Below are 17,044 nucleotides of genomic sequence, written 5' to 3' on the forward strand. Positions count from 1 at the left end.
GATCTAGTCCAAACGATTGCGAAACTGAAGTGGCAGTGGGCATGGTACATAGTCCGACGGACAGATGGCCGTTGGGGCAGTAAAGTCCACAAATGGCGACGACCTACCGCAAGACGCAGTGTTGGTAGGCCCCCCACAAGATGGACCGACGATCTGGTCAAGATAGCTGGAGTACGATGGATGAGGGCAGCGCAGGAATGATCGTCGTGGAAATCTTTGGGGGAGTTTTTGTCCTGTCCAGCAGTGGACGTCTTCCGGCTGATGATGATAGATACTCACGGAACTTGAGGTGCTCGTAGTGGAGATAGAACTAGAACTGCTGGAGTCATTGAACACTGTGAATACACACGCCAACATGGCTGCCGTTTGCAGATCAGACATTTTCGCGTAATGTGATATTCTGAAAATAAATTACATAGTCATAGTAATAACACGTACATAGTCATAGTAATAACATGGACGAGTAAAAAAAGGAGTCCGTGTCACTTTACATAACAGTGAAGCACCAAAACAAGCCGGTAAACGTGAAAATACATAGCCCCACACACACACAATAATACAAGCCGATTTGCCGCCATTATGAGATTTGCCATTGTCTGTGACAGATCAGTTTGCGTCCCAATAAAATATTTTAAAAATGCCGTCGTGTGTTGCGAAAAAGTGTAAAAACGATACTATAAAAGTATTTGTGGCCATATATGACTATTTGACGGAAAAAAAATTGTGTTACTAGTATCCCCTGTAACCGCACACACACTAGCATAAAGGTGATTCACTTGCTAATATCACGGCGCGGAGTCCTTCTTTTTTACTCGTCCGTGAATAATCAGACATTATACAAATTAAATTTGTAACAAATTTATTTAGATTTGAAAGAGCGACATCTCAAGACAATTTCCTAATATGCAAATATTGGGGTTGAGCAGGTTAACAACAGCTGTAAAGTAGATCCTGTAGATGGAGTCACAATCTGAGAGTTGAACAAGAAGTACTAAGATTTACGAAACATGCGTCACTCGATCGGTTTGCTCAGTTAGTAAGAGCGCTCGGTCGAAACCTGAGAGGTCGCCGGTTCGAGTCCCGCATCGTTCATAAGTTTTGGTTACAAATTTAATTTAGATATTACTATTATTATTACTCTACTTCAAGTCTCGAGCACGGGCCAAATTGTATAGTATTAGAGTGTAACTGACAGCGAATGCACGAGCGTGGCGCACAGCGGGTGCCTGCTCCAGCCGCAGCTCTCCTCGGATGACAGCAGCTGGTGCGGGGCGGGCGCGGCCGCCAGGGCTCGCGCCGCCAGCCCGGCGAGGCTCCACGCATGCGACACCTCCCCCTCGCCCTCCTCCGCGGACGCCCGCCCGTTGCGCGAGCACATTTCTGGCACGCAGACAAGATTGATAAGTTAAAAAAAAAGAAAAATCATTTATTCAATTAGGTCAAAATGACACTTAGATGTCATCCATGAATCACGTGATACGAATTTCATGATTTTTCGACCCCTCCCCCGTTCTTTTCACAGCTGGTCAAATTTTGTACCCCTACCTAGTGTAAACATATTTTGAATTGGAAAAGGGTTTCATATATTAAAATTCACAAAACAGCAGTACTATGAAAACAATAGTGCATCAAAATTTGACAACAAAGCAAATTAAATCTTATTGTCATGTGGACAAAGACATGACAGAGTTGCAACTATTTTTATGTTATTCTTTAGTAGGTAGTTAAAATAAAATAAAAATAGCCTTTATTTCTCCGAAAATTTACAAAAATGCTAATAAGAAATAAAGTGCATAAAAATCTAAATTATATCTCTAATTTCGGAGTGCCTGTTGGCAAAGGCCTCCTTTAATTTTCTCTAATGTACTCGATCAAGAGCCACCCTAGTCCAGTGTGTACCAAGAGTATAACGGAGCTCGTCTTCCCAGCGTCTTGTGGGTCGTCCTCAGTTACGCTTACCACCCTGTGGGTACCAAAGGGTAACTTGCTTGGACCATATTTCGACATTACAGCGTAGCATGTGGCCTGTCCATCTCCATTTTTGTTGATCATTTCGAGTAAGTACGTCAGGGACTTTGGTATTTTCTCTGGTATCTGAGCTAGAGATTCCATCTTTACTTTTTATCCCCAACATACTTCTCTCCATTGCCCGCTGGCACACTGCTAGTTTGTTCCTATGTTGTTCAGTGAGGGCCCAAGTTTCACAGCCATAAGTTATACAGGTTGTATACGCTTTCCTTTTAATGTTAGAGGAATAAAAACAAAAACTAATGACATATATCTTGCAGTACTGAATTCGGACTTTGATATTACAGTGTTTACAGAAACATGGCTTAACAGCGGAGTATTGAATAATGAGTTTATTGATGATAGATATAATGTGTTTCGTCGAGATCGTGAATCTAGCGAGTCATGCAAATTGGATGGAGGGGGAGTATTAATTGCTATTTCTAGAAAATATAAATGCTACAGGGTAGATTTGTGGGAATCTAGGCATGAAGACCTCTGGGTTACTATGGTCCTAAACTCAATAACTATTTCGATATGTGCAGTATATATACCTTCACCGCTTAAATATGGAACTATTGAAGGTTTCATAAAGAATGTGGAACATACTATTATAAATGAGCAATTACAAGTGATAGTGCTTGATTTCAATATTTCATCCATAAAATGGAGTTATGAAGATACTCACGGCAGAAGAATGACCCCATCCAATATCAAAATCCTGTAGTTACAATTATTTATGATTTTATGGCACTAACGAGTCTATCACAGTACAACTGCATATGTAACGCATACGGTAAAATATTAGATCTTCTTTTCTGCAACTTTAATAATATAAAAATAGTACAAAGTGATTTTTCTGCTTGATTTTGCTGATCCGCCTCTTGAAATAAACTTTAAAATAGATGATAAAGAAGATTTGCTGTCTCCTAATGTGATCATAAAATATAATTTTGGAAACGCTGATTATGAAGGCATCAATGACAATCTTGAGGGCCTTAATTGGTCGTCTCTTTTCAGTGAGTGTCAAACTGTAAATGATATGACAACGATATTTTATGTAGAGCTGCGTAAAATAATTGAAAAATGTGTGCCTAAGAAAAAAATTAAAAATAAAAGTTGTTATCCTGTTTGGTATTCTAAAAACTTAATTAAAAGATTAGCTGAGAAGAATAAATAAAGAAAACTGTACTTAAAATATTGTAATCCTATGGATGAAATTGAATTATGTTATTACGAGAAAGATGTGAAAAAATTATTAATTTAGATTATAAAACCTATTTAGAAAGGGTAGAACATAATATTAAATTAAATCCAAATTTTTTTCATTCTTACTTAAAACAAAAGCGTAATAATAAATGTGACTATCCTGCTCTTATGTCTTTTAATGGTTCCTCATTCACTGATGGCTTGGATATTTGCAATCAATTCGCAAATCACTTTTCAAATATGTACATAACGTCAGACAAAATATTAAAAACAGAACCATCCATTAATACAAATTCCATACATAACTCACCATTAGGCAGTATCAACATAACTAAAATGGATGTTTTAAAACAATTAAAAGGCCTTGATGTTAATAAAGGGCCCGGACCAGACGACATACCACCCATATTTGCTAAACGCTAATATTTAACAAATCTTTGTGTGACGGTGAATTCCCAAGTATTTGGAAAAGAGCCAGGGTAGTTCCCGTATTCAAAAGTGGGGATCGAAAAGATATAGCAAAGTACAGACCAATATGTATTTTATCAATATTTTCTAAAGTTTTTGAAACATTAATTTGTCCACTACTAGCATGGTACATGAAACCAGCGATGTTAGAAAACCAGCACGGGTTCCTTTGAAAAAAGATCAACAATGTCGAATTTAGCCTTGTTTGTGGATGACGTAAAAATGGCTCTGGATAATACAGCTCAAGTAGATTGACGAGGACCAATCAAAGGCGTTTGATGTAGTTGATCACTATATTTTGTTAGAGAAACTCAGGAGATACGGTATCTGCAGGATTATACTTAGCTGGTTTGAGTCGTACTTAACGAATCGGAAAATGAATGTGGTTTTAGGAGGATATCAGTCCCACACATTTGTTGCGACGTCAGGAGTACCACAGGGCTCCAATCTTGGGCCCTTGTTATTTGGAATATTCATAAACGATATTATTGAATGTTTCAAGTACTGTCAGTTCCAAATATATGCTGATGACCTAAAGATGTACAGTAAGATTAATGACATATGTGATTCAATTAATATTCAAAGGGACTTGGATAGACTTTCTGATTGGTGCGATCTCAATAATTGAAAATTAAATCACTTGAAATGCAAAAGCATAACCTTCAGCAGAAAAATTAAAAATGTTGAGTTCGATTATAGTATCAAAAACAATATTTTAGAAAAAGTAAATCAAATAAAAGATCTTGGCGTGATCGTAGATTATAAATTAAGCTTTATACCTCATATTGACAATATAGTTAAAAATTCACTAAAATTGTTGGGATTCATCATCAGGAATACAAAGGCCTTTAGAAAGTCTTCTACTAAACTAGCACTTTTTAATTCACTTGTTCGAAGCAGACTTGAATACTGTTCTATTGCATGTAATCCATATTATTAAATACAAAAGAATAGGGTAGAGAGAGTCCAGAAGTTCTTACGGCACCTAGCATACAAGGATAAAATACATAAAAAAATTAACACCTACACTGATCTTTTAAAATTTTATAAAGCATCGTCACTGTGTGATCGCAGGGACTTAATTGATCTCTCTTTCCTAAAAATGTTATAGATGGAGGGTCGACTGCCCAAGTCTGTTGAGTAGGGTTCAATTGGCGGTACCAAAGCGTAATGCTAGGTCATATGTTATCAAAAAACTAACGTTCAGGCCTAGATTAACTAGATCGAACCTAGGCAGATCCGCCCCTTTGTGTAGAATAGTTGTCACCTACAACAACTTGGTTAAAAGAGCTGGTATAGATATATTTTAGCACTCTGCCCCATGTTTTAAAAAAGAAGTCAAAAAAACTATGAAAGTACTGCAAGATGGTTAGTTATTGTTTTATTCTTTAGTTTTTCTTGGTTATTAAGTAAGAACATAGTTATTTTGTGCTTGTGGCTTTAATTTGTTAAATTTTTTCAAAAATTGTTTTCTAGAGTTTTAGTTTAACAAAGGATGTATATAATACTATTAAGCATGTCGAGTTAGCCTGTAAGTGGAGTATACAACATTATAAAAGAATCTTTAAATGTATCTATAGATTAAGATAGTTGTATGCACGTTGGCTTCCTAATAAATAAATAAATAATTTATACAGCGGTAGAAAGGCACAATCTTTTCATAGTTTATCGCAACGTACCGACAGGGTTGTCCGGGTCTACGATGTACTTCTCAGCCAGCACGCGGTTGAGCGGGAACAGCCCGTCGGCTGCGTAGATCAAGACACGCGGCGTGGCGCACAGCGAGATACTACCACGGCTTCTCATGCTGCCCGTGCGCCGGCTCTGTGTCTTCTGCAAAGTGACGTCTGCTGTTTTTAAATTTATTGATTATTAGCTGATACCCCGCGACTTTCTCCGCGTACACACAGGACTGAGCACGTAGTAGCGACATTTCAAATAAATTTTAAAATAAAATAACACTTAATATTTGCTATCGCGACACTTAAAAAAATTGTAAATAATGATGTGTTCTGCAAAGTCGTAGTACAATATTCTATTATATCATAAATTTCGATTTCGCAGCGCACGCGATGAAAGAATATTTAGGCAAGTTTTTTAAGCCTTGGCTTCTGTTATCGGAATTTTAATAAGGATCCCTATTTTTTTTAAATATAATATAGCCGATGTCACTCGGGGATGGTGTAGCTTTCCAACAGTGAAATAATTTTTCATGTCGGTTCAGTAGTTACGGAGCCTATTCGATGCAAACAAACAAACAATAAAATCTTTATAATATTAGTATAGAAGTATAGATAAGGAATAAAATCAGCCACGTGTGAGTCGGACTCGCCCATGAAGGGTTCCGTAGCATCAAGTAACAAAATATAAAAGTTCTTGTGGTTCGTTGTAACGATTTATGACGTATTAAAACAAAACTATTTACTAGATCTCGTTCAAACCAATTTTCGGTGGAAGTCTGCATGGTAATGTACATCATATATTTTGTTTAGTTTTATCATTCTCTTATTTTAGAAGTTACAGGGACACATTTTACCACTTTGGAAGTGTGTCTCGCGCAAACTATTCAGTTGAGAAAACAAATGATCTTAGAAATATCATTTAATATCATTTTTGTAGACCTTTCTTGCACCGCTTCTTCTTTCTCAGAACGCCATTTGTTTCCGAAGCGGGATATATTAGAAAATAAATGCCTTTTATGCTTTTTTATGCCTTTTATGCATAGATACCCAACAACACGTATGGGTTTGATGACAAAAAATATTGAGTTTCAGTTAAGTATGGGGAACCCCCACAATTTATTGTTTTTCTTCTATTTTTGTATGATAATATTAATGCGGTAATCACAGAATACATCTATAGTTCTATATAGTTCTTATACTTTCGGAAAAAAGTGACTGTGACATACGGACGGAGAGACGGACAGAGAGACATGACGAATATATAAGTGTTCCGTTTTTAAGCCATTTGGCTACGGAACCCTAATAAAGGATAATACAATACCACTCAAAAACCACTTCTATATTTATAAACGCGAAGTAAAATTATTCCAAATATAAAACTTTCTCGGCCTTACAAATAAACTTGGTATAAAACTTTTAACAAACTTTTATGAACGATGCGGGATTCGAACCCACGACCTCCGGCGTTCCGTGCCGGTGCTCTAACCAACTGAGCTAACCGTTCGAATACCGCCTCGTTATAAAATTCTGTTTGCTTTGTTCAACTCTCAGGTTGTGGCTTCATCTACCAAAGAAAATGCAAAATGTTTACAACACTGTCAATACAATGATAATTCTGAAGTTTTCCGAATGACAAGCTGCCTTGCAAATAAACGCGGGAAACGTTATACGTCCGGACAAACCATTCGTAAGCATAATGTATATTTGTAAACATTTTACATATTCTTGGTTTATGCTTAGTTATAACTTTATACCAATTTTATTTGTAAGGCCCTCTGTATTTATCTTATCTTTGTCACTACAGAATTACATGACAGGGAGAAGTAATCTTAAACTTAGAGCAAATTTACACTGCGTTTATAAATAAGAGAGGTTGGGTTTGTGTGCAGTGCCTTACGTTCTACATTGCGATTTACAACAAAATAATTAATGACAATAGAAAAAACTAAATATAATACTCAGCTAAGTGATGGGTACTTTTAAAAAAAGCGCGTACACCTTTCTTTAAGGCCGGCAAAGCTCATATGATTCCTCAAGAGAATGTTGGCAGCGGTGATCACTTAACACCAGGTGATCCATACACTCATTTGTAAAATCTCCTCCTATTCCATAAAAAAATTGTGCTTTCCCACTACTTCTTGTCGGCATACTGTGCAAATCTTTCAGTGCAATAATTTTGTGTAAAATCGGCATTATTAGTTTCAAAACACACTGACCCACCGATCTTGAAAATAAAATGTTGTGATGGAGTTGGACGGGTGTCTGTGGAGCATCTGAGCGAAGCCCGAAGCATTCGTCGGCGAAGGCGTGGTCGTGGCGTGAGGAGATATTGATGAGTATCCAGTTCCAAAGACACCAGGTACAATTGACAATGATGACATAGACCTGGGTGTCCCAGTCTCATGTTTCAACGACAACCTCCTCAAGTTTGATGGTCGGTTGAAGACCACCAGTGTACTAACACCGCACCATTTAGCCCCACAGGTTCTAGGGAATGGTATACAGGAATCACCAGCATTCTCACATTCAGATTGACTTCGCTGACTGGATTTCATCGAGTCTGAATCATCACTTGATTTTACTGGGATCTGTAACATGTATATAATCATAATATAATGGTAATCAATGGTTTGCTCTGCACAGGGTGTCCTAGTGAGCCTTCCGTACACCTTCCTTAAAGGCCGGCAATGATCCTGTGATTCATCTGGTGTTACTAGACAATGAGGGTGGAAGTGATCACTTAACACCAGACGCTCGTTTGTCCTCCTTGAAAACAAATCCAGAGGAATGAATACATTAAAGGTGGCTCTTTTTTTTACTTATGAGACTTACTTTGTACAAACTATTAGGCATCCAGAAGCAATGTTTGTAAATAAAATATATTAACACACACAATAATAATTAAGGTTCCATTTTAAACTAAATTACAAACTGTTACTTATTCTTTTTTATTCTAGTTAAAAGTAATAGAAACCATGATTTTCTTGTCGTAATATTGAAATTTTTGGTCGAATAAAACACATTATAGCAAAATATGTATTTTTCACTTCGACTGTAGTAAATTGTAAATTTGCAGAAAGCAACAAATAAAATAAATAGCTTTAGTGATGCATAACATGTATCTATTTTTGAGATTTGTGAAGAATATATTAATATTGACCATAGTCCGGACTCAATCTAGACCAAAAATGAGAGTGAAGGTACATAAAATCCCAACAGGCTGAAAATCAGTAAAATTTTTCAAAACTTAAATGAGTTTTTCGCGATTTTCAGCAAAACAGTAAGTTTTATCATAAAAGTACCTTAGACAAAAATTGTAGATCATAAAATTATCTATAAAAAATGTAGCAATACTTTTTTTTCTTACGAGCCACCGTTTCTGAGATATAACGATTCAAAAAGTTATAAAAGTTGTAAAAAAACTCGGTAAGTACACTACCTCATGGCGTGGAAACGTGTGCATATTATGACGATAATAATTTTACTGATTTTCAGCTTGTTGGGATTTTATGCACCTTCGAATGTCTAAATTGACCGGACTACCATTGTTTTAAAATTTACATAAATAAAATGACAGAGGTTCTCACTTGTGCGCACATCACAGAAATACTACTGGATATAGATTTCAATTAAATCTGCTAAGTTTTATTAATTAGACACTTGGTTCTATCGATGTGTGTACGCGGACGAAGTCGCGAGTATCAGCTACTTACCAATAAATATTCAACACACCAAAAAAATTCATTAAATTAAACAATATGTTATGTTTCTAAAGTGATAACCCTCACTTCTAGGACTAATACACAAATAAAATTTTATAACGAGGCGGTACTCGAAAGGTTAGCTCAGTTGGTTAGAGCGCCGGAGGTCGTGGGTTCGCATCCCGCATCGTTCATAAAAATTTTGTTTTTCAAATTTTATTTGTTCATTAAATTATCTAATTTCAATTACTGTTATTTCGTGTATTTTTGTACAATTCACAAATCTCTAGCTAAACTTGGTCTAGTGTGGGATTCCTACATTTTCATTAATATAATATGCATGCTAATTTAAATTAGCCGAATCGAAGACACTACAATAAATTTAAGATCTATAATGTATACTGTATTCGAAGCAATAAATAAATTTTGTTTTATAACAGCACCTTTATTTTTTAATATTTTTAGGCAGAATTTTTCAAAACTTGAACATCTCCTAACTATTCTACATATCCCTTCCATTTTTGGTAATAAAAACAGTGATTATCTATTTAAAAAAAATATCTGCAAAGTCGTTTTACGGTCGATAATTTTACGTGATAATGTTATAAGAACGCATATTTTGAACCTTCCCTGAGGGATGACGCAGATGTTGAGCGGGAACGAAGGATAATCTACCGTTAGTCACCAATCGGGTCCAGTACAACAATGCTTTCAGGATGTGGTTTAGGCTCCCTCGCTATTGCAGCGCCTCAGCGATGTTTGCCGAAGCCCGTGTTGACAGTTTCTATGCAATAATGCGAAAGAGAGGCACGTCACTGGTGCGCCGAGTCCGAGGGAGCAATAACAGCATCCTGGCTGAACTAGCTGATCGACTCGACTGTGTTTATATAAACCGATGTTGTGAACTGCACGTTGCACACAGGGATTGAGGAACATGTGGCTTTTATATTAATTATAATGTAAAATTCAATTATTTTTATAATTTTTGTACTTATTATTGTATCTGACTGTATTACGAACGCTAGACAAACGCCTCAGCATTTGACGCCTAACATTTACCCCCTTATTCATAATAGTCTGCTAACTTAAAGCATTGCTAATTCTCACTCTGTCTTCTTCTATTGACCTATGTCAGAATGAAAAAAAAATACCCCTAAGCGGCTGTTTAAAGTTAGCGGGCCATTATGAATAAGGGGGTTAGTTTTTAAGCCTGGTTACACACAATTTATGAACAATATGGAGCTTTGTTATCTGCTAATATTATTATTATAGTAATTTTTTTGTCAAAATTGTAAAATTATTAGTGCACACGCCGACCGTAGCTACTTTTTTTTCATAACCAAAGAACAAGATGCGTCTCAAGCCGAACACTTATCGATCGTGCTTCTCTATCGCTTGTTCCTCGCTCTCGCTTGCACGCTCGGCTTAGGCGCAACTTGACACATTTTCGTGCGTGAAGATATGTTCTATACAAGAATTGATTTGAAAAATTAAATAGTTAGTGTGATTGGAAAAACCGCATTTATAAGTACACGGAATAAAAATATTTCATAGTAAGACTTACTTCATCTATAGAGGTAGCTAATGTTTTCAAACAGTGTAACAGACATCGTTGTCCTTCCTTTTTTCTTCTATTTGCGGCCTTATTAATTGCTTGTAGTATTTTAATTGTTGTCGGACTGTCTACATTAGTTCCCGACAGCCATGAGAACTTAGGAATTGTTTGTTCTGTAACATTTCTTGGGAATGTCACTTGTAAGTTAGCCGTGTAGCCATTACGTTCTGAATGTATCTGGCATGTCCTAGTGTCAATATTCATGTCTGTTACTTCAATGTTTGCCATTTCTCTTATGGATTCGAACTCTTCATCTATTGATGTTGGTGTTTTGTGAATAATTTTGTTCTGTAAAGCAATTATAGCTTTTAATGTATGTAGGCAAGAAAAAAATTTATTCACACATGTAAGATATAGGCTGTAATTATGCTCATCAAGAAACATTTTATTAAATGCAGTTTTTAGCTCCAAATCCTACTTTTTAAGTATGTTCCTTAAGTGTTCTTCTGCCACCTTTCTTAAAGGTCGGCAACACTCCTATGATTCATATGGTGTTGCTAGAGAATGTGGGCGGTGGTGATCACCTCACGTCAGGTGACCTGTACACTCGTTTATCCTCCTCTTCCATAAAAAAAGTGTAGGTTAATAACTAATCTAGACTTCTCTCTATTCTTTGAATAGTTGATTATTTCTCAACATAGGTACAATTTAAACTTAAAATATTACCAGTGAAGTTACAAAATAAATAGTAGTTAAAAAAAACTAAAAAACACGCTTTCTATAGAATTTTTAGTTTGGTTTAAGTATTTATAAAAGCGTGTTTTTTTAGTTTTTTTAAACTTGCACTTAGTTTGCATTGTTGAATTAAAAATTCTCTTTATTATTCGACAATTTCTTAATATTATTTAAATGGATAGACGATCTAGACGAAAATTATATAAAAGAAAAAAAATTAATGTATTGTCATCGGTTCTCGATAAATGTACGAAGTTTGAACATACATACAGGTGACGCTAATAAAAAGCGTGTAAAAATAATTTAAATACCGCTTAGACACGTATTCAGTTAGACAGTAACCTAACTATAACAACGTCAATGACCTAACAATATCGATGTCTAAAATGGAGTTTATCTTTCTGTATTACAAAACAGTGTTTAGCTTGTGTTTAACTAAAACGTCGTTAATGTTAAACTGTGTACAGAAACAATTAATGGAACGAAACACAATTTTTGTCAGCTGTCATCTTTATGTCATCAAATAATCTAAATCATTCCATATGATTCAAATGTACACAAACGCTGTAGAGATGCTCACGTATATAATCAGTTAGACACACCTTTGACTGGTGTCTAAATACAAGCAATGTTTAGACATTGAAAGTTTGTTATATGCTAAGCAACAGAATTCAACAGATCTGTAGTACAACTTTTTTAAAACAAGTGTTCAAAACATGTTTAACTTGTTTGTAATAACACTGTAGATCTTTATAATAATAATATAACAATAAAAAAAATATAATAAGAAAAAAGATTTCCACATTATCTTTTTTATAATGACTACTTATAATTACGGCAAAAGATAAACATTATCTAAAAGTTGTGAGAATTTGAGCTTGAGATGTTTTGCTCAATGTAAAACATTGTCATTGATTATTGCTTATCAAATAGAATAAACATACCATTTGAATTTCTTGACCCTTGTTATCACTCGCTGACAAGTCATTTAATGAACTTATTGTAGACGCATAACTGGCTGTAGAAAACATATAAAACATAAGAACCATGACAACAGGTTAAGTGACACATATCCATGTTGTTTCACTTAGGACAATGAATGTATTTTAAATTATAAATTTGACTGTATTGAGATTTTTTTAAATAATCCCGCTGAGTTTTTTGTGCCTGTTCCAACTCAGATCTGAGACATAAATTGAGTTGGCATTAGAAATTTTGCAACATCATTGGTAATCTTTAATAATGTTATAATTGGAAAATTGATGTAACTGTGTAAAACTTATTAATTAATTTAAAAAAAAAATGTTTTATTTGTAACTTATTATATAGAAGACCGAAAATTAATTACTTCTGTGCATGCTGTGTTTATTTGTAAGTAATCACTACATTTAGTTCCTAGTTTTTAGTTCTACTTTTCTATATTTCTGTGTATTATTGTAAGTGATTGTAAATAAACCTAGTAAATAAATGAAAATAAAGAAATAAAATTCACATCCTGAATTATTGGGGTTAAGGTTGAGTTGTATGTTATGGAAGTTTTTAACCCCTTTCAATTTACACCCCTCTCACCTTGATCAAAGTTGAATATGTATGAGAAACTTGTCAAATACTGAATAAAAGATTAAATAAGTGTGGGATTCATATGTATTATATAATAAAGTATGTGGTTATTCAAGGCTTTTTAAGTTTAGCAAGGCATTTGTGTTGGTGTTAGAAGAGGTGTGTCAAGAGAGTAATTGTGGAGGCAAACACACACTATTACATATGACCCATATGTAAGCTAGTTTACCTACTTTTCCATAAAAATACAAGACTTTTTTTTTTATGGAATAGGAGGACAAACAAGCGTACGGGTCACCTTGTGTTAAGTGATCACCGCCGCCCACATTCTCTTGCAACACCAGATGAATCACAAGAGTGTAGCCGGCCTTTAAGGAAGGTGTACACACTTTTTTTGAAGGTACCCATGTCATATCGTCCCGGAAACACTGCACAAGGAAGCTCATTCCACAGCTTAGTAGTACAAGGAAGAAAGCTCCTTGAAAACCGCACTGTGGATGACCGCCACACATCCAGATGGTGGGGATGATATCCTAATTTGTGGCGTTAAGTGCGAAGTGGACCTGTGAGAAATTACTGTAATGTTATCCCTTTGACCATGAAGTTTAGATAAAATCAATAAACAACTACTAAAACCATCATTACATACTAAATCAAATTATATTTGAGCTAGGTAATATTAGTTAAAATAAAGTGAAAAAAAAAAAAATGTAATATTTCACTTTATATAATTAAAACTTATAAATTAATTCTGCTATTTAAATATATCTTTTTTGTTTGTTGTATCTGTGGTGAACAGTAATTTACGAGTATTATTGTTTCAGTCTAAAGGATGCTGAAGTTTGAGAAATTACTGTGTTTTGAAGTGATTAGCGCAATTGTGATGCCACTCAGAACTCAACATTGTAGTGGACAGATTATCACTTTCAATCAGATGATAATCTTGCTTGCCACAACAAAAAAAAACAATTACCAAGTCTGCATTAAAAAAAACATGTACCATACCTACAAATATAACTTACCATCACTAATATTATCTTCATCCATATCAGAGTCATCAGGTAAAAAGTGTGAACACATTTTAAGGAGGGACGGATGCATGTTCCATATCCTTAGAGTTTGATCCCGACCCCAGGTTATTAACTGATAGTTAGAAGGATGTGTATTTGGTCTCCACACCATTGTCTGCACTGTATCTGTATGGCCAACCAGTCTGTGTGTGAGGGTACCCTCTATCCAAATACCAATAACTCCAGCTTGTTCAACTCTTGGCAACCCGCCCCAACCAACACCAATTGTAAGAAGACCACTACCAAATGGTGTGTATATAGCTCTCCATACAGGGAAATTCGTCATAATCACATTCTCAGGCCTTCTCGCATTATTTATGTCAAAATATTTTATACTTCCATCATGACTTGAAGTTACCAATTGATATTCATGGTGAGGACTCCAGTCAACTCCATGTATTTTACAAAGGTGTGCTGATATGTAATGCAGAGGTGCAGAGTTTTTGCGGTAGTCCCATATTCTAATATCACCATCATGTGCAGTGGCCACAATGTGTGAAGCAACTTTATTCCATTGAACTTGAGAGGTTCCAGCTAGAACATACATTAAATTAAGGAAAATCACCATTAATAGTCATTCTACTTCAATCTTTGAAATAAAATCTAAAATTTGATGAATCATAGCTAAAAACATTTGTATTTTAACCAATAGATATTTAGTTTTTCCTAATCAATGATACTGAATGGTAATATTGTTTTCAATTTTTAGGGTTCATTAATAAAATTCTTACCAACAGCACAGAGTGAAACAACAGGTTTCCTAGAATCTCTCAAATCCCACATGTGTGTGTATGTATCAATCGAGCAGGTAGCTATTAAGTTATGCTCTTGTCTGTGAAAATGAGTGTCACTTACTACACGAGTGTGCCCTTTTAGTGAACATATACATGTTAGGTCATTTCCTGAACGCCATTCGTACACATCCACTCTTTGATTGCTCTGTATAATAAATTATTTATGAAAAATATAAGTTAACTATAATACAAATATTCCTGCAATACAAAAAGACGGTAAGACGTACAGCGATAGCACATAATTTCTGTCCAGGGTACGACTGGCACCATTCGGCGCCTGCTGCATCATATTTGCTATGTCGAGGGTATTTTTTTATGATGTCACCAGAATCATCATCAAAGCTTAATTGTTTGATAGCAAGCCATCTTCGACCTACTAATAAAACATTATTCCCTGAATAATCAACAGTCATAGCTGTTGCCTGAAGGTCTCTGTATTCCCATTTCATTAACTCCGAACTCCAATGCACAGACATTATTCTAATAAATTTACATAAATTGCATTACTGTAAAACAATATCTACGTTTTTATTATTTAAAAATTTGCAGAATTTAATACAAGAAATACTCATTCCTATAAACATAAACAAGGCAAAAGCTGGCAAAAGCAAACACACTGATCGAAGTTGAGGAATGACATCACAAATGACAATCATTGTTATAAGAATAAGTCATATGTCATCATAACTCATAAAATAATGTCATAAATGTCAGTTGTCACCTAGCATTTTTTTTTGATAATCTAAGATAAACAAGACTAACATCACACAAAGCGGACACAAGATATGAGTCAATGTCATATTTTAATCTTTGTATCATTTTTTTAACCCAGCAGTCTTGTTGGAGTAGCTGCAGTATGGATTCCTCTACTAGAATTATATTTACGAAGTTATAGTTGCCTATATTTACAGGGAAATCAATTGCTATCTTAGAGGCCATTAAGTTCATTAAGTCCCACAATAATTTGAACAACCCATTATACTTTCAGATTATAAAAGTTGCCTCCAAGCATTTCTCATCCAGGTTTCCAATTATATTTAAAATAAGACAAAGGACAAATCATAGGATTAGGGGTCACTCTCTGAGTGACTGTGGCTTAAATGGGGGTTATATGGACCATATATTCATTGTTGTCCCTTAATGCATTCTTCCCTAATACATTTTATGCCTCCTGAAACCCTTATCCTTTCCCTGGTTTTTACTCCATTTGAAAATATTTTATGTAAATATATTAGGAAAAATAAGATTAAACTCTAAATAACCCTCTTAACCATTACTTATGTATTTTTATATATTCTGTGTGTATTTTAAGTCATTTTCTTATTTTACTAACACTTGCATATTTTTTTCAGAATTTAAAATAAAATAATATAACTGTTGTTTATAAATACTGTCTTACCGTCAAAACTAGAATGCTCTTCAACACCGTACCATTAATGACCTGACATTGGCATAACTGTGGTGACTTTGTGGAAAACAAAAGGCACAATATGTTGTGCAGAATGTTGTATGCAGAACAGATTTTTTTTTTAAATTTCATAATGTCCAAAAAAATGATATTCACTGTGACTGATTAACATTATCCAAGTTTGGCAGCTTGCGAATCCCGAACTAGCAGAAGGTCCTCACTGAGAGCATTATGCGTCGAAAATTCGAGTGGTGAAATGTGAAAGCTGAGTACAGTTGAGCACGAAGTTCGGCTGGTGTGGAAGTCGCAACGCTGTTTGCGGATGTGGCACACATTTGAATATTCACTTAAACAAAACGGTCGTAAGCGAGTACTCGATAGTTTAATAAATAAGTAATTTAATTACTGGCCACTTGTAAACTACCGCAAGTTGTTGGCCAATTTATTTTCTGGCCAATCCTTAGGCCAATCAAATTGTTAGTGTCAATTCATTATAGCTTTATACAATTTGTTGGTTTGAGCATACACCAAGTATAGTTACTAGACATCGTTTTGGCGTGGCCAACATGAGACAGATAATATCCTATATATAGGTACATAATATAACTAAAGTGTTCTTTCACTCTCACTTTTACATCGTAAAACACAACACCGCACTTTATTTCCTTCGATTCTACTTAAAATTGTCGCTAACTTTTAATAAATAGTGGATATTTCACCGGTTTCAGTACAATAATAGCCTATTTTTATAGACAAAAATAAAGGTAAACAAAATATCCGTGCAGCGCTGTCAAGTTTGTTTAGTTTACCGGGTGTGCTGACCTTGAAAAAACCGGCACGCATGGCGAAACAAAA

At 35.0% G+C, this 17,044-nt stretch overlaps 1 protein-coding gene across 2 annotated transcripts in view; it reads right to left on the reverse strand.

Moving 5' to 3' along the window:
• LOC126969133 (GATOR complex protein WDR59) overlaps positions 1-15,392 on the reverse strand; it is a 29,589-nt gene extending 14,197 nt beyond the window's left edge. The window contains exons 1-9 of one of the 2 annotated variants that reach the window (XM_050814443.1): positions 15,009-15,392; positions 14,719-14,926; positions 13,940-14,521; positions 12,302-12,375; positions 10,632-10,970; positions 7,583-7,954; positions 5,364-5,517; positions 1,194-1,380; positions 280-400 (exon numbers count right to left, since the gene is read on the reverse strand). In XM_050814443.1, the coding sequence (XP_050670400.1) occupies positions 280-400; positions 1,194-1,380; positions 5,364-5,517; positions 7,583-7,954; positions 10,632-10,970; positions 12,302-12,375; positions 13,940-14,521; positions 14,719-14,926; positions 15,009-15,257 (2,286 nt within the window). In that variant the 5' untranslated portion in view covers positions 15,258-15,392. Of the gene's footprint in view, positions 1-279; positions 401-1,193; positions 1,381-5,363; positions 5,518-7,582; positions 7,955-10,631; positions 10,971-12,301; positions 12,376-13,939; positions 14,522-14,718; positions 14,927-15,008 lie in introns of those variants that run through there. The other variant, XM_050814444.1, reaches the window with a different exon arrangement.
• Positions 15,393-17,044: the final 1,652 nt, after the last annotated feature.

Source organism: Leptidea sinapis, chromosome 17, assembly GCF_905404315.1.
Source record: "Leptidea sinapis chromosome 17, ilLepSina1.1, whole genome shotgun sequence".
NCBI classification, from domain to species: domain Eukaryota; kingdom Metazoa; phylum Arthropoda; class Insecta; order Lepidoptera; family Pieridae; genus Leptidea; species Leptidea sinapis.